This window comes from Cibotium barometz, chromosome 65 (genome assembly GCF_041138505.1).
Source record: "Cibotium barometz isolate CiBa-2024 chromosome 65, ASM4113850v1, whole genome shotgun sequence".
In the NCBI taxonomy this organism is placed as follows: Eukaryota; Viridiplantae; Streptophyta; class Polypodiopsida; order Cyatheales; family Cibotiaceae; genus Cibotium; species Cibotium barometz.
Window position 1 is genome coordinate 7,520,720 of NC_141110.1, and position 25,744 is coordinate 7,546,463.

The 25,744-nt window shown below is 41.5% G+C and overlaps 1 protein-coding gene across 1 annotated transcript; it reads left to right on the top strand.

Moving 5' to 3' along the window:
• The first annotated feature begins 8,300 nt into the window (after nt 1-8,300).
• Nucleotides 8,301-9,785, top strand: LOC147602884 (microbial Terpene synthase-like protein 13). The gene has a single exon (XM_086797282.1). The coding sequence runs from the start codon at nt 8,377-8,379 to the stop codon at nt 9,598-9,600; it is 1,224 nt and encodes a 407-aa protein (XP_086653408.1). The 5' UTR covers nt 8,301-8,376; the 3' UTR covers nt 9,601-9,785.
• Nucleotides 9,786-25,744: the final 15,959 nt, after the last annotated feature.

Below are 25,744 nucleotides of genomic sequence, written 5' to 3' on the forward strand. Positions count from 1 at the left end.
TCCTTGAGAGTGGTAGATGATACATTCTTATGATGATTAGAGGGTTTGTACCTTTGCATCTGCACATATGATCCTAAGAATTGTGCCAAATGTAGTTGAGAAGGAGCAAATTGGAAGGATGAAGACTTCATTTCCCTCATGACAGGTCTTCTAGCCTCTGCCATGAATCCACTTTAGGCATTCTTTGTAGGATTATCATAGCTGGCCCTTGTAAAAGCCTCTTGCATAGTTTGCTTGCCTTCCTTGTGAACACCATGACAAGCCTCTTGCATAGATTGCTTGCCATCCTTATGACCACCATGAGAAACCTCGTGCATAGGCTCCTTACTCCCTTGCATACCACCAATCGCATCTTCATGGTGTTGCTCCAATTGGTCTTCAATAGCCCCAATCTTGATAGTCATGAATTCAAAACTTGTATATTCAACATATGGTTGATGATATCCAACCTCTCCATAAGTGGATTGAAATCGATTTCTTTGAATCATCATCTTCATCCATAAGAATCATAGTGGCCATCATCTTCTTTGACTTGCAAACACGCACAAGTGACCACTTTTCCTTGCATTTAAAGCACAAAACCTTACTCCTCAACTCTTCAATCTTAGGATCATGCATCTTTTTTGTCCTCTTGAAGGGTTGAAAATTCTTCTTGACATAACCATTGCCTTCCTTAGCATCATTTTGAACTCCACTTTTGGGTTGCCTCAAAATGATGATCAAAACCTAGAAGTAAAAGTGGGTGTTATGGAAGGAAAGCTTTTTCCAACATTTGAAGAAGTACTGGATGGTTTTTGAGAGAGTATAAAGGGCTGAGATTTTTTATACTTTGTCTCATAGAGCTCCGCCAACGTCATAGCCTCTTTGATGGTGCTAGGTCTTTGTGTCGATACATTTGGCCTAATGTAGGAATCTAGAACATGCAAAAAAATCTTCATTTTCATGTCCTTATTGAGTCCATCCACAAACATAGAGAGCTTCATGAACCTTTGGATGTACTCTCTAACCAATGTGCCCTTTTGTGAGAGTTCATACCATTCTTCATGGTATCGGTCAAGAACCAAAGTCAAAACAAATGCCATATCCATCTCTCTCTCAATTCCTCCCGAGTATATGGTGTAGTCCCTTCTTTCACCAAATGTCTCCACCATTGATGGACATAATCTTCCAGGTGTAAGGATGCAAACTACACTTTATCCCTCTCATTCTTTGGATATAACTGAAAATATGTCTCCATTTTGTTCATTCATTCCTGAAATTCATGTAGGGTTGATCCTTCACCCTTGAATTTGAGGATAGAGACATTATCCTTAACATCCTTGAAAGTGGTAGATGATGCATTCTCATGATGATTAGAGGGTTTGTACCTTTGCCTCTACACATATGATCCTAAGAATTGTGCCAAACGTAGTTGAAAAGGAGCGGATTGGAAAGATGTAGACTTCATTTCTCTCATGCGAGGTTTTCTAGCATCCGCCATGAATCCACTTTATGCATTCTTTGTAGGATTCTCATAGGTAGCCCTTATAAAAGACTCTTGCATAGTTTGCTTACCTTCCTTGTTGTGAACACCATGACAAGCCTCTTGCATAGATTGCTTGCCTTCCTTATGACCACTATGAAGCCTCGTGCATAGGCTCCTTGCTCCCATGCATACCACCAATAGCATCTTCATGGTGTTGCTCCAATTGGTCTTCAATAGCCCCAATCTTGATAGTCATGAATTCAAAACTTGTATTCAAGGTATGGGTGATGATATCCAACCTCTCCACAAGTGGCTTGAAATTGAGTCTTTCCACAAGTAATTGCAAGAGGGAATCATTTGAAATGTCTTGTGCACGTGGAGATGTATGCTTATGAGTGCCTCCCATATTTGCCTTCTCTTCAATTTGCTTTGAAGCTTGTCCCATCATGGAGAAGTGCTTGTCACAATCAATTGCACTTCAAACTCCTCCACTGCATCAATGTTGCCATGCTCCACTAATTGCTCCCCTTCCATGTCTTCTGTAACCAATCATAGCTTCTGGGGACGACCTTTTTGCTTGTCGGCCATAATGGACTATTTTGAGAAAATTGCCAAAAATGGAGCTAGGGTTATCCAATTTGAGGCCATAAAGGCACATTTGTGAAGCTTGAACGTACATCTTTTTCCAAATTTTTAAAAAACTCCAAACTAAGAAACTTAAGGAAAATTTGTCAAAATTAGCCATTTTGGAGGGTTTTAAAGATGGATAGGGTAAAATCACATGATTGAATTGGCAAGCTCTACCTAGCCTAATTGTGAGCACATTGTACTCAATCAACTTTTTTATTGAAGAAATAGAGGAAAGTAAGACAAATTAAGAACATGATGAAAATGTGGGGGATTAAGAGTAACAAGAAGAAAAATAACTATCTAAATGACATAAGTAGCATAGCAAAAACATAAAATAACAAGAAATGCAACAAGAATAAGATAAAATAGTGGATGTGGGGGTATTTTCTAATTCCAAAGCATTTTTTATCACCCCCATGTTATTGACCTCATAAACGAAAATACGTTAACACTAGAATCCAAAGAGAAATAGGGCTAAGTGGTGTAGCTATTCCTCCATAATGGTGCCACGAGAGAGGCATAGGTGCACTTTCTTTATGATAGGGCTTTACTCTACCTACCACCATAGCTTGAGAGCACATAGAGTGCCAATCGATCCATGCTCAACATTTCATGGAAAATGTGTCACTAATTTTGTGGATCCTATAGTCCACGAATACTTATAGGAAGGTTCAATGATGGATCACTTGCAAGTTCATGACACCGTCATCATAACACACTTGCCAGGCAATCCCTCTCTCACACACTCACTCACACGTACATAAAAAAGCAGATAAGTGCTCAAGTCCACAACACAAGCAAGAAAGAAGCTATTCCTCCATAATGGCGCCACGAGAGAGGCATTGGTGTGCTTTCTTTGTGATGGGGTTCTACTCTGCCCACCACCACCATAACTTGAGAGCACATAGAGTGCCAATCAAGCCATCACATGCTCAACGTTTCATGGGAAATATGTGTCACTCATTTTGTGGATCCTATAGTCCACGAATACCTATAGGAAGCGTCAATGATGGATCACTTGCAACAAGTTCATGCCACCATCATCATAACACACTCCTAAACCAGACTCGTAAGGCAATCCCTCCCTCACACACTCACTCACACACACATAGACAACACACACGAGGAAGAAGAAAGAGAGAAAGAGGAGAGAGCAAGAGCACACTTGCATTATTCATAGGAGAATATGAGAGGTCCAAGTCACAGTTTGGATTTTATAATTGGCCATAGTGCTCACACCTTTAGTTGGCCAAACTTAAAATTGAGATCCTTGGGCTCTCTAGCACCCACCTAGTGTAAACACCATTCCAAAGCTAGTAGCCTAGATTTAATGATCTCGCCATATGCCTTTCATAGACAAGTGGCGATCACACACAAAAAGTATACGATACATGGCTGAAGAAGTGAAGAGGCCATGGCCAAAGTTGTTAAAAAAGGTGTAATGTCCTGCAACAATGACACAGATGTCTTTGGCAAGGTTTACAGGTTAAATCACAAGTGAAAATTGAATATGAATAAAATTTACTCAGTATACTCTTTTTGAAAATTGTGGAAAACATACCTTGTACCTAAGATTCAAAGCTTTCAATGGTTAGGTATTCACCAAGGGGTATAGGTCACAAGAAGAGACAAGTGCAATATAGGTCACAAGAAGAGACAAGTGCAATATAGGTCACAAGACGAGACAAGTGCATTGTTGATGACAATGCAAATTGTCCACATTGCCACACAGAGAGATGAAAATAGTCAAACACCTATTTTGGTCTTGCAAAAGAGCTCAGCTTTGGTGGGGTACATGCATGAAGGTTTTATGTGGGCGTAATTCTAGAATTGGCGTTAACGATTATCTTACGTAGAAGTGACACTCCTTCTGCTAAAGTCATTTTCCTTTACTTCTATGTGCAATATGGCTTTAAAAGAAAGCTTTGGTCTTTCAAGTTAATGATGTTAGAGTATTCAATTAAGTTTTTAATTTGTCATTTGATCGCAAAGACTAATCCAACGTGATAATTCAATCTGAGATGATCTAGATGTTTTGGCAAAAGTCCTCACCATTCATCATTATGTTTTCTAAAACAAATAACTCTTTAGGGTGGTGCAAATTTTGTGCCAAAAGAAGATATTGAACTTAAATTTAATGTCTGATTGATTTGGGGAGAGTGTGTTGGGGACAACCTCGCCCCGACATCTTGGAAAGCTTAAAGAAAATTTTAGCATGCTTGGGAGAGTTTTGTGTGCCCCTATCTTTTATTACTATTTTGGTAATATGGCAACCAAAGCAACAAGCAGATATTGGCATGAGGCTAAGAGAACCAACAAGCAAAGAGTATGCTAGCATCTAGTTGCCACAATATTTATAGAATAGAGACTTTGTTAAACCAACTTAATATTCATAGATGGCTCAAAGGACATAAATTCAAAGTTTACAAACGTGAGTGGTGATGGATGCAATGCTTATTTTCATGAATGTGCTATGAAGTTTTGATGATGATTTACAAAATCATAAAAATGAATCGAACACATGGAGAAAACCACTATCGACGACGTGTCATGTATCTGTTTCGTCTTGTCATCTTCACAGTCTTTGACGAAGTCTTAAAAATGAATAGAACAATGGACCACCGTTAACAATGTTGACGAAAAATGGACCACCAAAAAATGAATAGAACAATGGGCCACCGTTAATAATGTTGACGAAAAATGGACCACCGTTAATAATGTTGACGAAAAATAGACCTCCAAAAAATGTACCACTGTTAATAATGTTGACGAAAAATGGACCACCGATTTCCTACCATTACTGCAATTTCCCACCAATTACGTAATGCTTTTTGAAGCTACATTTAAAATCATTTCCAAACAACCACTATAGACGAGTAAGCTTGTCATGTATCTGTTCCGTCTTCAGTACAATCATAATTTGCCTATTCCACGCCTCTCGTCTCCGAACAGCATGGAAAAAAAAGCAAATTTGAGCGGGCTGCTTTCACGGAAGAAAAACAAATTCCAAGTAACGCACATGTAATGTAATAAGCTTACTGCACTAATAAGTCCGGCTTACGAAGACGATGACGATAGAAATGCTCGCTATAATTATAAATTGGCGCCGCAGCAGCAGCAGCAGCAGGCCAGTCGACAGTGTTGGCAATTTGGCATTCCAGTTGCCATGCTCCACTAATTGCTCCCCTTCCATGTCTTCTGTAATAACCAATGATAGCTTCTGGGGAGACGACCTTTTTGCTTGTCGGCCATAATGGACTGTTTTGAGAAAATTGCCAAAAATGGAGCTAGGTTATCCAATTTGAGGCCATAAAGGCACATTTGTGAAGCTTGAACGTACATCTTTTTCCAAATTTTAAAAAAAATCTCGAAACTAAGAAACTTAAAGGAAATTTGTCAAAATTAGCCATTTTGGAGGGTTTTAAAGATGGATAGGGTAAAATCACATGTTGAATTGGCAAGCTATACCTAGCCTAATTGTGAGCACATTGTACTCAATCAACTTTTTTATTGAAGAAATAGAGGAAAGTAAGACAAATTCAGAACATGATGAAAATGTGGGGGATTAAGAGTAACAAGAATAAAAATAACTATCTAAATGACATAAGTAGCATTAGCAAAAACATAAAATAACAAGAAATGCAACAAGAACAAGATAAAATAGTGGATGTGGGGGTATTTTCTAATTCCAAAGCATTTTTTATCACCCCCATGTTATTGACCTCATAAATGAAAATACGTTAACACTAGAATCCAAAGAGAAATAGGGTTAAGTGGTGTAGCTATTCCTCCATAATGGTGCCACGAGAGAGGCATAGGTGCACTTTCTTTATGATAGGGCTTTACTCTGCCTGCCGCCATAGCTTGAGAGCACATAGAGTGCCAATCGAGCCATCACATGCTCAACATTTCACGGGAAACGTGTCACTAATTTTGTGGATCCTAAAGTCCACGAATACTTATAGGAAAGTTCAATGATGGATCACTTGCAAGTTTATGACACCCTCATCATAACACACTCCTAAAACACACTTGCAAGGCAATCCCTCTCTCACACAATCACTCACACGTACATAAAAAAGCAGATAAGTGCTCAAGTCCACAACACAAGCAAGAAAGAAGCTATTCCTCCATAATGGTGCCACGAGAGAGGCATTGGTGCGCTTTCTTTGTGATGGGGTTTTACTCTGCCCACCACCACCATAGCTTGAGAGCACATAGAGTGCATCACATGCTCAACGCTTCATGGGAAATATGTGTCACTCATTTTGTGGATCCTATAGTCCACGAATACCTATAGGAAGCGTCAATGATTGATCACTTGCAACAAGTTCATGCCACCATCATCATAACACACTCCTAAACCACACTCGTAAGGCAATCCCTCCCTCACACACTCACTCACACACACACATAGACAACACACACAAGAAAGAAGAAAGAGAGAAAGAGGAGAGAGCAAGAGCACACTTGCATTATTCATAGGAGAATATGAGAGGTCCAGGTCACAGTTTGGATTTTATAACTGGCCATAGTGCTCACACCTTTAGCCGGCCAAACTTAGAAATGAGGTCCTCGGGCTCTCTAGCACCCACCTAGGCTAGTGTAAACACCATTCCAAAGCTAGTAGCCTAGATTTACTGATCTCATCATATGCCTTTCACAGACAAGTGGTGATGACACACCAAAAGTATACGATACATGGCGGAAGAAGTGAAGAGGCCATGGCCAAAGTTGTTAAAAAAGGTGTAATGTCCTGCAAGAAATACGCAGATGTCTTTGGCAAGGTTTACAGGTTAAATCACAAGTGAAAATTGAATATGAATAAAATTTACTCAGTATACTGAGTAAAATTGAATATGAATAAAATTTACTCAATATACTCTTTTTGAAAATTGTGGAAAACATACCTTGTACCTAAGATTCAAAGCTTTCAATGGTTAGGTATTCACCAAGGGGTATAGGTCACAAGAAGAGACAAGTGCAATAAAGGTCACAAGAAGAGACAAGTGCATTGTTGATGACAATGCAAATTGTCCACATTGCCACACACAGAGATGAAAATAGTCAAACACCTATTTTGGTCTTGCAAAAGAGCTCAACTTTGGTGGGGTACATGCATGAAGGTTTTATGTGGGCGTAATTCTAGAATTGGCGTGAACAATTATCTTAGGTAGAAGTGACACTCCTTCTGCTAAAGTCATTTTCCTTTATTTCTATGTGCAATATGGCTTTAAAAGAAAGCTTTGGTCTTTCAAGTTAATGATGTTAGAGTATTCAATTAAGTTTTTAATTTGTCATTTGATCGCAAAGACTAATCCAATGTGATAATTCAATCTGAGATGATCTAGATGTTTTGGCAAAAGTCCTCACCATTCATCATTATGTTTTCTAAAACAAATAACTCTTTAGGTTGGTGCAAATTTTGTTCCTAAAGAAGATATTGAACTTAAATTTAATGTCCGATTGATTTGGGGAGAGTGTGTTGGGGACAACCTCGCCCTAACATCTTGGAAAGGCTAAAGAAAATTTTAGCATGCTTGGGAGAGTTTTGTATGCCCCTATCTTTTATTACTATTTTGGTAATATGGCAACCAAAGCAACAAGCAGATATTGGGATGAGGCATCTAGTTGCCACAATATTCATAGAATAGAGACTTTGTTAAACCAATTTAATATTCATAGATGGCTCAAAGGACATAAATTCAAAGTTTACAAACGTGAGAGGTGATGGATGCAATGCTTATTTTCATAAATGTGCTATGAAGTTTTGATGATGATTTTGAACACATGGAGAAAACCACTATCGACGAGGAATCTGTTTCGTCTTGTCATCTTCAGAGTCTTTAAAAATGAATAGAACACATGGGGAAAACCCCGATTTCCTACCGTTACTGCAATTTCCCACCAATTACGTAATGCTTTTTGAAGCTACATTTAAAATCATTTCCAAACAACCACTATAGACGAGTAAGCTTGTCATGTATCTGTTCCGTCTTCAGTACAATCATAATTTGCCTATTCCACGCCTCTCGTCTCCGAACAGCATGGAAAAAAAAACAAATTTGAGCGGGCTGCTTTCACGGAAGAAAAACAAATTCCAAGTAACGCACATGTAATGTAATAAGCTTACTGCACTAATAAGTCCGGCTTACGAAGACGATGACGATAGAAATGCTCGCTATAATTATAAATTGGCGCAGCAGCAGCAGGCCAGTCGACAGTATTGGCATTCCAGTCCCCTACTATATTGAGCTCTGATTTTATCGGCTTGCGAGGTAATGGAGAGTCCCGAATCCCCTGCTGCTGCTGCTGCTCATTCTGTTGCTCCTCCTGCTGTGAGCCTTCTAAGCGAGGTCCACCGAATCATAATCCCGCCTATCCCTTGCTCTTTCCCCTGGAAGAACCACCCCGACTACCCGGAGCTGACGGAGACGTCCAATGCCTGGGTTGTGGCGCACTTTGCCAACCTGCCTGGCGCTGACGGCAGGCCCACCTCCTTCGCGGCGGAGCAGCTGATCAAGTCCGCCTTCCACATGCAGGCCACGCTGCCCTTTGCCACGGGCATCAGCAAGCGCATGCCGCCCATCATCAAGATGATGGACTGGTTCTTCATGATTGACAACGTCCTGGATGACCCCAGCGAGATGGGCGCCGACCCCACCCGTGCAGACAAGCTGGTGGACAGTGTGCTCACCGTCTTCCAGGACACCTATGTGCACCCCTCGCCCAGCCCCAGCCCCCTGGTGCGCATCCTCACTGACACGGCCGCGGAATGGTGGGCGGAGATGTGCGAGGAGATGCCGCCCAGACAGAAGGCCCGCCTCAGCAAGGCCTTCCAGGACTACCTGGAGGCCAACCGCCAACAAGTGCCCTACCGCAATGCCCGCCATCTCCCGGACCTTGAGACCTACTTTCAGATCCGCGCCGACTCCATTGGCTGGTGGCCCTGCGCCGTGCTGATTGAGCACTCCCAAGGCTTCGAGCTCGATGATGAAGCCCTTTCTCACCCTCTGCTTGTCTCCCTGCAGCAGAACACGGTCCAACACATCTTCCTCGTCAACGACATCACCTCCTTCAAGAAGGAGTACATGCAGGGTGACTTCTGCAACATCGTCTCGATCCTCTACTTCACGAAGCTTTTCCACTCTCTCCCTGATGCCTCCGGCATGCCTACCTTGCAAGGGGCAGTGATGGAGGCGCTGCAGATGATCAAGGACAGGGACGAGGAGTGCGTTCGACTCATGGACGAGATAAGCAAGTGCGATGCCCTCATGCACAAGCCCGGCATGGCTGCCTACCTGGAGGGCTTGGGCTTGTGGATGTCCGGGACTATCTATTGGCATCTCGTGAGCGGGCGCTACGGTATCTGTGCTACAACAGACCTGCATGTGCAACCACCGGATCTCCATGCTCACCACCAGCTCGACATAGGGCCTAACCACGAAGCCAACCATTGTCTCCCATGCGGTTGGACTCGTGATGCACTGCATGTTTCTCCGTAGATTTCTTTCTTTTAGGTGACATGCATGCTGATGATAGACGTACTTTGCCAACGGAGTCATAGCCTAATGGTTTAGCGGGTGCCGCGTGTGTAGCCTCTGTGCTCGCTGCCCTTGAATGTTGTTTTTTTTTATATGTACTTGTACTTTGAACTCTTGGAATATCAGCCTTGTTCTCCTTCTGATTTGATGCTCTTTCGTCTCCTCCTGGTTATTACATTTTTTTCGACGGTCGTGGCAAGATTTCCTACCATTTTTGTCATCATTGCCATGAAGATGGCATCCGGATTTTTTTCAACAACAAATCTCACACTAATTTTACACGATTATCCACAGTGGGCCAGACATCCTGCTAGAGTCACAGCCTTGCATGCATCTATCCTAATATATCTATCCTACTAGATTGACAACCTACTCTCACTTGCATGCCTGTGGGGGATTATCCTTTTGAAAGACTGGTGTTTGTGAGTAGCAATAAAGTACCCAACGTCTATTTTTGCTATTAATTATTAATCAAGATGTTCAAAAAAGAAATTGTTGGACATTAGGTTCTTTAAAGTTTGACTTTTGACACACAAGATTTGGTAGATTCATGTCATGATGTTGATGTGAGCATTATTTTTTGATGCATGTCTATGCGCTATGTGTGTCTACCTTAGATGGCTCCCCCACGGTGTCGTGCCCTCACTCCTGATCCTTGTACTTCTTTTCCTAGACATCTCTTTTCTATGTGTTATATGTGTCTGTTTTAGATGGCAACCTCACGCCGTCGTGTCCATAACAATGATCCTTCTACTTCTATTCCTAGATGCTCTATTTTGTTGGGTTTGTCTGATGCCCGAACTCCTTTGGACGATGGGTGCCCTTCTCCTTTTATCTGATGTGTGTCCTTCTTTGATCCGTTGGCATGCATATGGCAAAGCTCCTATCCGTACCCCTCTGTTGGATGCCTTACATTCTAGTGTTGTCGATGTAGATGGACATTGCAAAGCTATCATGGACACAACTTTGTCGTTTACTGAACCTAAATCCACACCTTGCACTGCTTCTCCTCAGCATGCACATCTAGCATCTCGTTGTGTACATATTGTTACCAATCTTGAAGGAAACCAAGGCGTGTAGAACCTCCGCTCTGTCAGAAACAGAGCAAAGTCTAGTGAATCCATTGAACCTTTGAAAGAGAAGAAAGCTGCATCTGATCCTAGCATGAATAACAAACCTATGTCAGAACTAAGCTACTGGAGTTGTAAATCATTGTTGGCATTGGCAATGGTGATATGGGTCTTGTGTATTAGGAACCATTAGAATAATTACTTCGAGTTGAATGTGTTAGTGGCTTGGGGTGGAACTCTGAATCACCTCCATTTTCAGATATGGTAGTAAAAGTCTTTTCATCCTTAATAATTTCTATTAACAAAATGATTAAAAGACATCTTGCTTGGGATGTCTCTAAACCTGTAGAAGGCATTGTCATTTGCAGAGCTTTGAAATAGGTTCGTCTCCAAACATACGAGGGCATGTTAGATTATAGAACGAAAAAATTGCACAAGCCACACTTCAGAGCCCAGGCGTTCAAGATGTCTATTCAAACTCGGGAAAACATTCCCAATTTCACAGATTCAATATCTATGTTGATTATAAAAGAGAAGAGCTTGGGACATGTTAAACAACCCTAAAATGGGATTGATCATGGTGATAAATATAGATTAAGCAATATAAATAAGGTGGATTAATCCACACTAAAATCTCTATAAGAGAGCGAGAGAGATTATGCACACTCAACACTCAATTCTATTGCACTATTGCATTCACAAGGAATCATACAATGATATAGGCTTTCTAGCCTTATCCCACTTTACATGTCATCATCCATGTGGTACTCCCTTCTCCACTCTTTTGGTCAACACTCACACACCATTCAATATTACATGTGGCATTATTACCTTGCCACAATATTTTGCACCTCTAGGGTGCTTTCCTACATACACACAACACCGGATTACATCTCTCAACACCCCCTCTTAATCGAGGTATTCCACAACTCACCCATTACCCATATCAATGTAGCATTGCATAACCACAATCGCTACCTCTCAACACTCCCCTCCTCAATGATACATTGGAGTGTCCATCAAACAAACATGTGTGTATGTGTCCACCATTTTAGACACAAAGTCCATTTTGAGCTAACTCGCTCACAGCGAAACCACTGAGTCCAATTTAAAATTAGAAGTTCAGGTGGGAACCAACTCATATGCATGCACCTCACATGTGCATCGCTCATATGAACACGTCACACGACAACCATTTCAAGCTTCTAGGTGAGCTCGGGTAGGGCTAACCTCATACCATGGGTGATTACCAAAAAAAGTCCTCGTTTTAAGCACGCAAGCTCGAGCACAGTTACCCGTCTCATAATCATGGGTGAAAAAAATACAATCATTTTCGCCAAAGCCGAGCAGGACACCCATTACGTGCATGTTCTTAAAGATGCGGAAGAATATCCGGGCAATGTGTGTGTGAATAGTCTTTTACAAATTTAAGTGAACTTCGTCCAGACAAGGTCCATACCATGTGAATGGCCCCTTAACTACATTAAGGGTGACATTTTTAATTTATTTCAATTGAATTGTTTCAACTTGCTCACAAGTCACAACACGTCAAACAGTTCTGGTACTGTGCGCTGAACGCTCTTCAGTGCCACATGCCAAAAATTGAGCCCTCTTTATGCACCACACGGCTCTATAGCCATCTTCTTCTTCTTCACTGGTTATTGCACTTCTCTTGTGCGCTGCTTTTCATATGAACCACTGTACCTGCAGCTCTTTCTCTCTTCACTGCTGTTTTTGCTTTGGGTGCGCTCTCTACTGCTGTTCGCTTCTCTAGTAGCTTCGCTCCTCTTTGCCTTGTGCTCTGCGAGCGACTGCCCGCCCAACTGTGCCTCTAGTGTTCTCAATTTGTGCAAGCTTCAGCTATGCCATGCTGAGTGCTTGCTTCCTCTTTGTGTTTATATTTTCTCAACCAATTCGACTGCCTCAAATCTAAGGAAGATCTATGGCGTACTAAGGATTCCGCTCGGATGGGCATGCAAGCTGATGCCAAGTTTCTCCTGAGCATCAGAAGCCTCCCTATTGAGTTCTCTTTCATGGAGCTTGAGTCTTCTGTTCACTGTGGCAGTGGAGGTTTGCTACTGTTTGCTTTCTTACTGCTACCGTGCTACTGCTCCATACGCTCTTACTTCTACTATAACACAGCTTCTCTGCTCATAGTCAACTTGTCTTGACTGAGCTAGAAATTTTATGGCAATGCCATACTCTCTCTTACTTTGTCAACTCTCTGTACACACACTCCTGTGCGTGCGCTCTTTCTTCATGCTTGTTGTCATGAGCTCTCTTTTGCTCCTACTTTAACACTTTTGCAGTTGCTACCTTCTTCTTTGTGATTTAATTGCGCTATCCAAAGATGGCCTTGCAATCTTCCCATAGGATTCCATCTCTTTCTTCTCTTGCCTCCTCAACTACCTAATGAGATCCATGTGTAGCTTCTTTTGCTACTACACTTGCCTTTGTAAACCTCCCTAGTGAGGTTACCCACAGCCATCAACATGGCCTTTGAAAGCTCACAAATGAACTCTGTGTTGGATGCTCTTCCATTTTCATACAAACTTCAAGGGTGCCTTCTTCTTCATGGTCTCTCAAAGGAAACTATAGATGCATAAACCAACAAAATTAATGCTCCAATAGCATCCACAGCCAGCTCATCTTTCATGAGCAAATGAGTGACCACAATCAGGTTCATTTGGGATCCAACCAGCCCACTATTTGCTTGTCTTCACAGGAACAAGCATGCACCTCACATCCTTGCCAAATTGCAAGGTATCAAAAGGAATTCACACATCCCAAAATAGCAATCCTTTTCCAAAATTTTATGAGGAAAAACTCACAAAACCAACCTTCTTAAGACACCTTTGTCTCCTTGGCAGCTTCCTTGTTGACACTGAAGACTCCATAGCCTTCCTACTTGTTGAAATCTCCATTTTTAGCTTCTTTGATGATGATGAGAAGGCTCTCCATGTTGTAAAACTCCCATTTGCAACTCATGCAATCTTCTCTCAAACTTGAGAATGACAGCTCCAAATCTCTCTCAAATCCTCACAAATGCAAATCCAAATGATAATATGAGTGTGATTAATTTTTTTCCATAATAATAACTGAAAATAATGCTTAGTCAAAGAACTCATAACCAAGAAAAAACTATACATAAATACTCACCATGACCAAGAGCGCACCCAAGCTCTGATACCATGCTAAACAACCCTAAAATGGGATTGATCATGGTGATAAATATAGATTAAGCAACATAATTAAGGTGGATTAAACCACACTAAAAACTCCATAAGAGAGAGAGAGAGAGAGATTATGCACACTCAACACTAAATTCTATTGCACTATTGCATTCACAATGAATCATACAATGATATAGGCTTTCTAGCCTTATCCCACTTTACATGTCATCATCCATGTGGCACTCCCTTTTCCAGTCTTTTGGTCAACACTCACACACCATTCAATATTACATGTGGCATTATTACCTTGCCACAATATTTTGCACCTCTAGGGTGCTTTCCTACATACACATAACACCACGATTACATCTCTCAACAGTACACCCTTCATGTCCGTTTACTTCCATGTGAAGCAATCTTGGAATTCTATGAGGAGAGCGACTAGATCTTTTTATTGTTTGGCTGAGCGGTCTTCCCTTATGTAGATGGGCTTTGGATCTTCACCCAAACCTACCAAGTTAACTTCTTTAACCTTGGCTGGACCATCATAAGAGGTCTTTGGCTTCCATCATGGGTTCTTTGGGCCGAGTGGATTTGTACAAATTGATCGCCTCTTTCAAAGGTTCTAAAGTGCTCGAGGACTTGTTTGGTCTCCTCACCTTTAGAGCTTTCTTCTTCTACAAGTGTTTTGGCTTCTTGTTCTGGAAGCACTAACTTTTTGTCACGTGCCTTGTGTAGAGAGCAGAAGAGGTTGTGTGGCTCTAGTAGGGGATCAACGGGTTCCTTCAATTTGGAGGTTATAGTATTAATTAGAATTGAGACCTTGGCAAACTTCTTTTCCAAACTTAGTTGAAGTATGCGTGCGCATTGACAACCCCAACATATATAAACCAATGTGTATTTGATTCAGTAGGGAAGACATATGTCTCTTTTTCAAAAAAACCATTATGAGTTCTACGTGGATAGTTTCCCCATAGTGGTTCCTCACTATTGTCATTCCGAGGCTCATGACTTGTCACTTCGGGCATACATGTAGTGCACTTAGCATGTAAAGGAACGTGATTTCTTTCCCATCCGCTATGGGTGGATCAGGTTCCTCTGCATCTTGGAAGTATGTCCAAGGTAGCAAGGATATGCATCCAATTACACAGAGTCTTCTAGATTTGCTGGAAGAGTTGTAAATTACACACTATCCCTTTCGTCCGTCATCATCTTACGGCATGTTTGGCATACGTGAATTACAGTGGATCGAGTTATTGTTACTAAATCCTCTTATCAAATCCTCTTTAAAAAGGTCATCCACTTATGGGATAGACCTTCCAAGTGCATAGGTTACTTGACCATTTGTTATTTTTTCCAGATATAGATGTGATCTGTGTCCCAGTCATGGATCATTTTTGTTTCTCTCGTAAAGGGATGTCCTAGGATGAAATCACATGAAACAAGTTGCTGGCTGAAGTTCATTACCCCACGAAGGTGTGTTGGAAGTTGGTCCCACAACCATCTTGATCTTCAAATTCCTCAAGAGGAATATAGGCCTTGCGGTGGCTCCATCAACAAGTTCACGGGTATCACTGTGTCATCCATGGTAGGTGCTCCCCAGTTTTCCTAGCATTGTTTATTTTGAATGCTCACTCCCACCCCTTCATCCAAAATTGGTGACCTAAAGGCCATTCAAGGTTATGTTGGATAGTGTGATGTTGAGTTCATCCCCTTTGAAGTATTGCTCGAGTTTGTTAACACTCGAACAGTGGGGGGGCACCAGTGATTACTTGGGGCTTTATGAATTCATCATCATCTGTCTCGTTAGAGATGTCTAGCTCTGTAGGCTCTTGCATTCCTACTCCTAGACATCCTTCCATCCAATCTTTCAAATCTTTCCATAAGCTCGGGCTACCTTCTTCGAGTAAGGTGCCAATGGGGATTTGGATTTGAGAAGAGAGGAAGGAGGAGAGACTTGCAATGTATCTAGGAACAGATGTAATTTATTGATTGAGCAGCTGGACTTCTATGTCTTTCCTTTTTGGGTGATCATCTCCAAGGTTTTTGAGATACTCTGCAATCGGGTTTCCCTAGTGGGGATATCTACAACTTTGGTGCTACCACTTGTGAAGCTCTCTCAAAGGGTGTTTGGTCTTGGAAACCTTTGCCTTGTCCGTGAGCTTCCTTAGTCGGTCTTATATCGGAGATTGAGGGACATGGTTCAAGATATGACATTGGAGGCTCATCCTCCAATTGAGCTTGGCACTCCTTGAAGACCAACTCTTGAGCTGCTTTTAGCCTTTCCTTTTCTTCAATGGGGTTAGGATATTTGGCTAACTTCTAGAGTAGCTAGTTGGAATCTATCTGTTCTACTGAAGGTATTACTTTCTCCCTTTCAGGCAAGGAGTTTGTCTCATTGGTGGTCTTTGGATCCACTCTTTATAGCCATGCAACTATTCCCCTTGCCTATCCTTGTGGCCTTCTTCTTCCACAAGCACCTTGTCGTGCATGCTTGTTCTGGTACATCCTTATGGGAGAGAACTTTTGTGAGTCCAAGGTGTCCCTAATTTTGCGAGGTTGATGCCTCAACTATTGCAGCATAAGGTATGGCCCTCCTACTTTGTATCTTGATAACTGCGTTAAGAGGGACCATGTGGATGAATCCATCTCGTACACTTAGCAAGTTAATGCTAGTGTTAGGATTAGCTTCATGTGCCTTTCTTGTTCTACCTTCTCTATGGCGGATAGTCCTTGTAAATATGGTTAGTTCCACACCCTATGCATAAAGGAGTTAAGGTGGCAAGTACTCTCACAAGAGTACTTGCCATCCCTTTCTTGACTAGAAACTCAGCTACTCGCAGTGAGGTCCTGCACAATGGTAGCATTGCGTGGGTGGTCGTTTAGGCATGTTATTCAAGTCCCGTCCCCCACGCAGTTAGGGTTGCTAGGTGTACGGGGTACATCTGGTCTCCCTCCATTACATAGTGACTTAGAATCTGGGAGGGTGGATTGGTTGACTCAAAGTGCTTGAAGGTTATCTCTTCTCGTAGGTCCCCCCTCGTCGCACCTACTTCCAAGATTTCAGTCAAGGTTAATTACTGAGGCAAACGGGGTTATTCGAGGTAATTCGGGTTGTAGCATTATATGGTAGTGATGTGTGTGAACACACTTAGGACCACCGAGGCACATTTTCCCTCAGTAGGAGGTTTTTTCCCCCGTGCGTATGTACACCCTCTTATCTACTCATGTTGGGGTGTGTACTTATCTTTTGTATTTGGCACACATTTGTTCATTCTAATCTAGTGAGTTTGTGTGCTCTCAAGCTTCTCTATCTTGTGTGTGTGCATTGTTGCAACCCTAACCCTAATTCTAACAATTGGTATCAGAGCTAGCTTTCTTGACACTTGATCTCGTAGTCTGCATCCCTCCTCAGGACCCTATTTTTCTATCTCTGATTGAGATACCCTCTTAGGGAGAAGAAGGTATATACAATAGTGTACTGTAAACGACGCGATTCGAGTGCGTTTTGGGCACCGCAAGGTTTCTACAGATGTTTTGGAGAGGCGTCATTTTGGATTGGTTCTGCTCGATTTTGGGTGTTTGGGTTGTGTAGTGTAGCAGCATTTACAATGTCGATTTTGGGTGTTTGGGTTGTGTAGTGATCTGGTGTGCAGCCGCATCTACAATGTCTTCAACAACATTGACCATCATACTTTTGCACCAGTAACACTCTATTCTCTACTCTGTGTTATTTTTCATACACTTTGCACGTGATTCAATCAGTTTTGACAGCCATCCAAGGTTGTATTTAGTGAATACTGAGTACTTGCAGCATGTTGAAAGATTTTGCATTTGGTAGAAAGTCATGGCTGGCAGTAGTGATGTATTCAACATGTCTAGAAGTAGTGATGTATTCAACATGTCTGCTCAGGACAAACTTGATGGGACTACCCATCATGGTCCTATATATGATGAGGCATGTATTGGTTCCTAAAGGCCTTTGGAATGTGGTCAGTGGTAGTGAAACTCGTCGTGTTTCACAAGTGCCAGTGCAACTAGGTGCTGTTGTACATTTGAAGTAGAATCTCATACTACAGATGTGGATCCTCCATATGCACCACCAGTACCTCCCACTACTTCTCAAATGAGCTGGGATGGAAGAGAAGCACAGGTACAGGCACAGGCACAAGCACATGCATTGCTTGCACTTTCTATGAAGAAAATAATTATTCCTCATATTTGGTCATGTTAGACTTCAAAATAGGCATGGGATGCACTTTTTGCATTATACCACGTGCGTAATGAAGCACGTGTTGCATGTCTGTGAAAATAGTTGGAGTCTGAGCACATGAATGAGGGAGACTCAATGGACAACTTCTTGACTAAGATCAAAGATTTTAAGGAGCAGCTCGCTAGTGTGGATGAGATATATCCTGATAGTACATTGGTGCGCACAGTTGTCAATGCATTGTCGCATTATTATCAGGGTTTTGCCTCTACCCTTAGACTCATGATGAAGGGAAATCCAAATGCCCTTACATTTGATGAGCTCGTTTTAGTAATCTTGCAAGAAGGGCAGTCTAGGCAAAATAGATTTGTTATGCGAGTTGGTGACCAAGCTTTTGTTGCCAGTTAGAAAGGCAAAGGTAAAGCTTCTTCGCATAGTGGGTATAAGCCAAAATAAGATTCCTCAGGTAAGGATGTAGAGAAAGACGGTGATAACCAAAAAAGAAGGCCAAGTGTCTTATGGCAGTTTGTTACGCTTTTAGAGGCATGATATGGTGTCTGAGTTGCCAACTCTTGAGACCCCTACTAGACATGTATGTGAGGGATGTATTCTTGGTAAAATACATCGGGCATCATTTCCAAAGGATTGATCCGTGAGAGCTGTTAAGAAATTACAACTTATACATTGTGATGTATGTGGTCCTATGAGGACACCATCTATTGGGGGATATTGAGGGGATATCTTTACTTTGTCACTTTTATTGATGATTACTCCAGATATATTTGGGTGTATCCATTAACACTAGTTATGTAATTGGACACTAAAGTGTCCTCTAAAGTGTCCTGTTTCTCACCAAAACTTTGGAATTTTTTGGGAAACCTAGAAACAACATTTCTACACCTTGTTTCAACCATAGGTTGGTCAAAAAATAAAGGGGATTTTTCATGATGTCAAAACACAAGCTATATTAGAAATTTGACAAAAAAACTCTAACTTGAAATTTTCATTGAAATTTGAAGCTGTTTTGTCAAAAATCCCATAAAATGCCTATAACTTCTTAAATAAATCATGTTTTTCATGTTTGTAAAAGTCAATTGGTAGAACTTGGGGTTTCAAAACAACACAATCTCCTTTAGGTCCTAGTTCCTAAGCTACTTGTGAACGATAACAAAAATCTCATAATTACCAAGATGCTGAAAAAGAGAAAACTTTTGGACTTCCAAAGGTACTTCCATAAAACTAGGGCTATGTTAGTGCAAATTAGCAATCGAAAATGATTATATAGCTCAAAACCAAGTTAATACATATTTTTTGGGGTCCCAAGATCAAGTAAATCAGCTCAAGTAAATCTTGCTACTTGAGCGCTATCTTAGTTTTTCAATCGTGCTACATTTTGCAAAATTTCTAAATTCTCTCTCAACAACCATGAAACAAAGGTTTTAGGTGCCCAAATTATGTTTGTACAATGTACCTTAGCAGAATTATTCTATACAGACAAAATGTTGCAAGTTTACTAAGGAATGTAATGCGTATGACTCAAGAATCTAAATCCAGAATTTTTGTTGTGTGCAGTTTTGACATTTTGAAACAATTAATATTTGTAGCTTACTAAGGGGCTTTTACATATAACTTTAAGATCTCAATGGATAGAGTAAGCATTGTATCACCTTAAAAAACTTGCAAACACATTAAAACCATGTATTGGTTTGGATACAAATGGATTCTAAAAAGTGGTGTATCAAACACACACAACTTCCTACTGTTTTAGACACTCTCAATTGAATTTTATTTCATGTGAAACTTGGCAAAATCTTTGACACACATATGAAATAATTACTTGGAATTTTTCATGGGGCTTAGTGATTTTTTTCTCTAAGCTTATAAGGCGATTTTCTCAAACCTGAGTTGGAGTCTAATGCAAGTCCTATTTATGGGTGTAATTCCTTATCGTGCCAGCATCCAATGTGCAAGGTTACATTTTTTGAAGACACACTAGGTCACATATTCAAACTCCTCAAGAGGAATTTTGAATATGTCTTTCCTAGCAAAAGTAGCATTTTTATTTGCATCGTCCGAAAAAGGACACTTAAGTGTCCTTTTTTGGTACCAAACTAGTGTTAAAGCAGAAGTCAGATATTTTTATGTGCTTTAGGTACTTCGTATCCATGGCTGAAAATGCATGTGTAAAGTTGGCACCCTTTGTTTTTTATATGGCAGTGATGTGTGTGAACACACTTAGGACCACTGGGGCACTTTTTTCCTCACTAGGAGGTTTTTTCCCCGGTGCATATGTACACCCTCTTATCTACTCATTTTGGGGTGTGTACTTATCTTCTGTATTTGGCACACATTTGTTCATTCTAATCTAGTGAGTTTGTGTGCTCTCAAGCTTCTCTATCTTATGTGTGTGCATTATTGCAACCCTAACCCTAATTCCAACAGGGGTCTTGTGGTGGAAGTGCAAGGGGTGGCAAGGGAACTTTTGGTACCCTAAGAATTCCTTGCTAGGCCACTTTGTGGCTTTGTTGAGCCTGTGCGTTATGCAATGCTAGTGATGGCAAGGCCAATGGTTGCTGCTGCCTAGGGTTTGCCGACAAAGCTTAGGGTAGGGCTTGGGCTTGGTGAGCTGCTCTTTGTTGGTTGCAATTTGTGGTTTTGTGATTGCCCCACCTTTGACAATAAGTGCAGTAGAGAGCTAGAAAAGGTCTTAGATGTGGGCACTCCATGCTAGTATGGTTAACTTGACAAATCAAGCACCACACTAACTCTCTCTTTGGGTAAAGATGGGGTCTTGACCTTGGCCGATTCTCCAATGTTGGGCCATTTGCTGCATCAAGGCCACAACCAACTGTTCAACCTGTTTTCTTGAGGAGGACTCTCTTTTCCTTTCCCTTAAGATCTTGTGTTAGTAGTTTTGAAGGATGCCTCGAACATGCCCTGATGCAGTTCTTGGGAACGAATTCCCTTGAAATTATCCACAAAGTCCATAGCATTCCTGCAGCATTGCTCAAAGGAGTTGTGGCTAAAGAGTATAAGGAGTTTTGCAGGGGTACATCTTCAAGGCCTTCGAGGAACCTATCGGTCAACTTTTCATCTAAGAACTTGTCTCTGTTGCTTCTACATCGGGATTGGAGATATCTCACCCGATTGATGTAGTCTCGGATGGATTCCCCATCCTTCTGCTTCACATTGTGCAGTTGTTTGATTGGTCTCTATTGGGTTCCTTCACGTGAGTATATCCAACTTTGAAGCCTCTTTCAAGGCTTCAAAGGTGACCTTATCCTCTACCTTTAGTGATCTAAACCACTTCCCGGATTTGCCAAGACACTCACCTTAACTTTGTCATCCATGTGGCCAAATGCTTCAGAGATCTGATTGAACATTTCTAAATGTGGTATGGGATCTCCAGTTCCATCGAACTTGGTGATCAATTTAGAAATGTGGGCTGATTTTTTTTGTTCTTGTCTCGGCCCTTGAGCTGGCTCAGCTAGTGCTGGTAGTGTTATTCTGGTACCCCCTCCCTATTTCCATGGCTATCCTCAACATTTCAGGAGTCAGTCTTGCCATGGCTAGAGCTGGTGTGGGTTGGGGTAAGATTGGCGGTGGAGCCGGGCTAGGTGGATAGTATACCACGGGGAGTCCTTATCTTAAAGGAGGATCAGTTTGGGCTTCATAGGGTACAACAGAACCCGTGAGGCGGGTACTGTTGGTACATTGGTGTAACGGGTTGATAGGATTGTGCAGGGTAGACTCTCTCTCTTCAATCTCACGATTCCGGGCCCTGTAGAGCGGGTTTGTGACCTCGGGTTGGTAGATACCTATGGTCTTGGTATGGGTCTTCCATTCCAATGGTTGGCATGGACCCCCAGAATGGTGTGGATTAGTTTGGGATGGATTATTTTAATTTTTCGGTATGTCTAGTCTATGGTCTAGAGGAGGCATGGGCTCTCTTTCAAGCTGGCATCCCATGCATCGATCCCTAGGATGTGGATTGTTTGATTACGTGTTTCCCATGATAAAGTCTGAGTCTTGAAGAAAGACTTCTTTGTGAATGCATGGGGGACTCTGGGTCTTGCTCTAAAGTAGGTGGTCTATCCATGCACTAGGCCACCAATCCGCCTGCCTCTAAGTTAGGGGTAGTGTGTCCCATGCTAGGATGCTCCTCGCTTTCACTGGCGTTGTCAAAGATTAACATCGTTTGTCTCCAAGCTGTGTTGATTGAAGGGTTCGATCTTACAAAATGAGGGAGCATCATAAGGGTCGACATTGTCAAACAGAGGGTTATTTTGCACCAATTTCCTCGAGCGTAGGTGCATGAATGTGGAAACTGGTAGTGCTAGATCCTACTCCTATGAACAGTTTCTCATTTTTGGATTTTTTGGGGTGAAGGTGCGGTCATGCGTTGGTTAAGGAACATGCCTTTTCTTGACAAGGTACGAACGTATGTTTGTGGAAGGTATGGTCGTATGCTTATCAGATGACACGGGCATGGCTAGAAAGAAGGTACGAACGTTCTTTTGGAAGGACATAGACGTTGTGTGGTGGTTGGGTGCGGGCCTCTACTATACCACCAACAGACACACAATAAGAAAATGTATAAGGATCAGAACTTCGAAACACTAGGATCCCAGCTCAAAAGGAACCAATCAATTTTGACTCTAACCTCCGTCTCCTGACACAAATGGACACCTCTACCCCCTCAATTTGACTAGGCTATTATCTCCAACTATCCTCCCCAATCAGATATAACCTATAAGACTTTAGATCTTTAGCCTAAAAGCCTTGGCTGATCTCAACTGCCAAGCAGCCGACCTCAATCTCTCCAAACTATCATAGACTGATCAGACTAATCAGATATAGTCTTTCTTCCAAATCAAACACTAACTGATGACCCCAGGTAAATAATTGTTCGTCAACATCAGCGTAATTCAAAAACTTACTTCAAAACTCCATGACACCTTTCAACACGCCTTTGCTCACCTGAATTGACCTCAGCTGACATATACAAAAATGACAAAAAACTATCTCCAAAATTCTCCTTTTATTTTCGGTCCAAAATGAGTCCTCTAGGATCCTCTACAATCCTCCAGCACCAGCTAACCTTATTGCCACAACCTGAGAGGCTTACCAGACTCTTGGCTGATCCTCTTCTAACCTCCTTCTCTGACAAAAAAGCTGTGATTGAAACTTGTCCCAGAAGTATGGCTTAAAAATGATGAAATTCTAATTGTAGTTTAGAATAGTTGCCTGCAATAGATTCTAGACAGAAACACGTCCTCTTGACCTCCAAAGTGTCCTCCCGTGGTGACAACCAACTACAAAAACTTGAAGTTGAACTTCTTAGAACCTATCGACTCTGAGGCTCCTCTACTAATGCCCTATCGACACTAGTCTACCCTGGCTGCCTATAAATTGGCTTGGACGACTAACACAAAATCCAACCCCAATATGCATCCTCCTTGCTCATTTATTGTCCTTGTGGTTCAGCTAGCCCAGAACCGTGCTAAACATCCACTTACACTCAGCGAACCTTCTACCTTGACATTAATCCAAATAATCTTGACTGTTATCAATTTTGTTTTCGAAGAAAGAACCACCGGCTTAGAAGCCCTACTTGGATCAGTAACTTTCTCTTTTATCTCAGCAGAATCCTCCTAGCCCTTAGGTTACCCTAATTTCATGAAGATATGACTCCAAAGACTCTTTGCTACCCACAAATAACTTACTATTGATCTGACACTTATTTTGATGATTACCGATGGTGGCTGACTCAATTGGAGTAGTAGACTTTCTTAGCTCTCAATCCTCTAAGACATCTAAACCCTCTAAACACTCAAACCACACAAAGATATAACTGTAAAGACATCTAGGTGATCACAATGAACTCATAGGCTGATCCATAACTACCAATTTCCCCTAAGCCCGTTTGACTTCTGTTTGGCTTGTGACCATCAGACTCAACTTAAGACAACTTCCTTTAAATCCCAAAAGATCAAAATGACCCTTTTACCTCATCAACTGACCCCCTAGACACACAACTGCCTGTAGTTGCTGACACTCTTCTAACCCTATCTAACTGTATTAGAAGAGATGACTACTTCAATTATGAGAGAGTTTGTGACTCTAAGAACGTGAGACATATCAACACAATGGCTAGTCTATCTCAACAAAGACAATAAAAAAAACTCAAATCAAACTCCATATCACAAATTCTTATCAACCACGACATAGATACAAGCTTTGAGCACTAGGATTTCTTTATGAAAACTACGACAGACTATCTCAACATCCCTGAGATAATGGGTCCAAAACATATTTAAAAAAACACTCAAAACTTGAGGATTATTCATAGGTAAGCTTCAGCTACTATCACTCCCCCAATCATCATATTAACTCACGAACTCGAACTACAGTGAATTTGCAACTACAAACCATAGGTAAAAAAAATTAGCACACAATTGATAGACAAGAGTAGGAATGGAATGTGAATTGAACTAAACCATGTCTCTAATAGAGTCGTCTCTTAGAAATCACCAGGGACACATCTTGTGTCTGATTCACTAGACCTTTGCACCTTCTCTGGTCTAATTTCCCTAATTCCACCTCAACTGTATTGCTCTCCAATTTTGCATCTTTCAAAAACTAGATTAACCTCCATAGTGTCTCCACTTTATATCCTTCATGAAATTCACTGACTCTTGCTCCCCTTCACCCCTTTGTCTACTTTTCTATCCCTGAAAATTATCTCAATTTTCCCTTTTTTCCCATCGGCATCTTGTCACCTTCTGGAACAATTGCACCGGCTCCCTCAATCACCCATACACTTTCTATTCTTGTTTTTTGGCACCTATGCTTATCCTCCTCACTGCCATGCTCTCCCTGCCACTTAGGATTCACTGCTCACCCTTGTATGTACATTGGATATTTCAACATTCCATGTTTATTTTGAGCTATAGGCTCCCCTCACATATTTCCCCAATCCTGCAGTGAAACACTTTCAAGTGTTTCACACTCTATTATCTCCTTTCACATAACTCTGATATGATCTGGCCTCAATCTCAACAGATTCACCCTGCTAACATGCATCTAGCTGCATTAGATTCCAGACAGAAACAAGTCTTCTTGACCTCGAGAGTGTCCTCCAGTGATAGCCAACTACAAACACTTGAAGCTGAAACCTATCCACTCTCCTCTACTAATGCCTTGTCAACACTAGTCTACCCTAGCTGCCTATAAACTGGCTTGGATGACACATGCAAAATCTGACCCCAATATGCGTCCTCCTTGCTCTCTTTTGGTCCTTGTGTTCAACTAGCCTCAATATCACAACCCTAGAACCATGCTAAACATCCACTTACACAACTCACTGGACCTTCTACCTTGACATTAATCCAAATGATCTTGACTATTATTGATTCTACTTTCGGAGAAAGAACCATCCGACTTAGAAGCCCTACCTGGATCAGTAACTTTCTCTTTTATGTTAGCGGAATCCTCCTAGCCCTTAGGCTACCCTAATTTCGAGGAGATATGACTCCAAAGACTCTCTACTTCCCACTATTGATTGATCTGATGCTGATTTTGATTATTGCTGATAGTTGACTCAACTAGAGCAGACTTTCTTAGCTATGAGTCCTCTAACACCTCTAAAC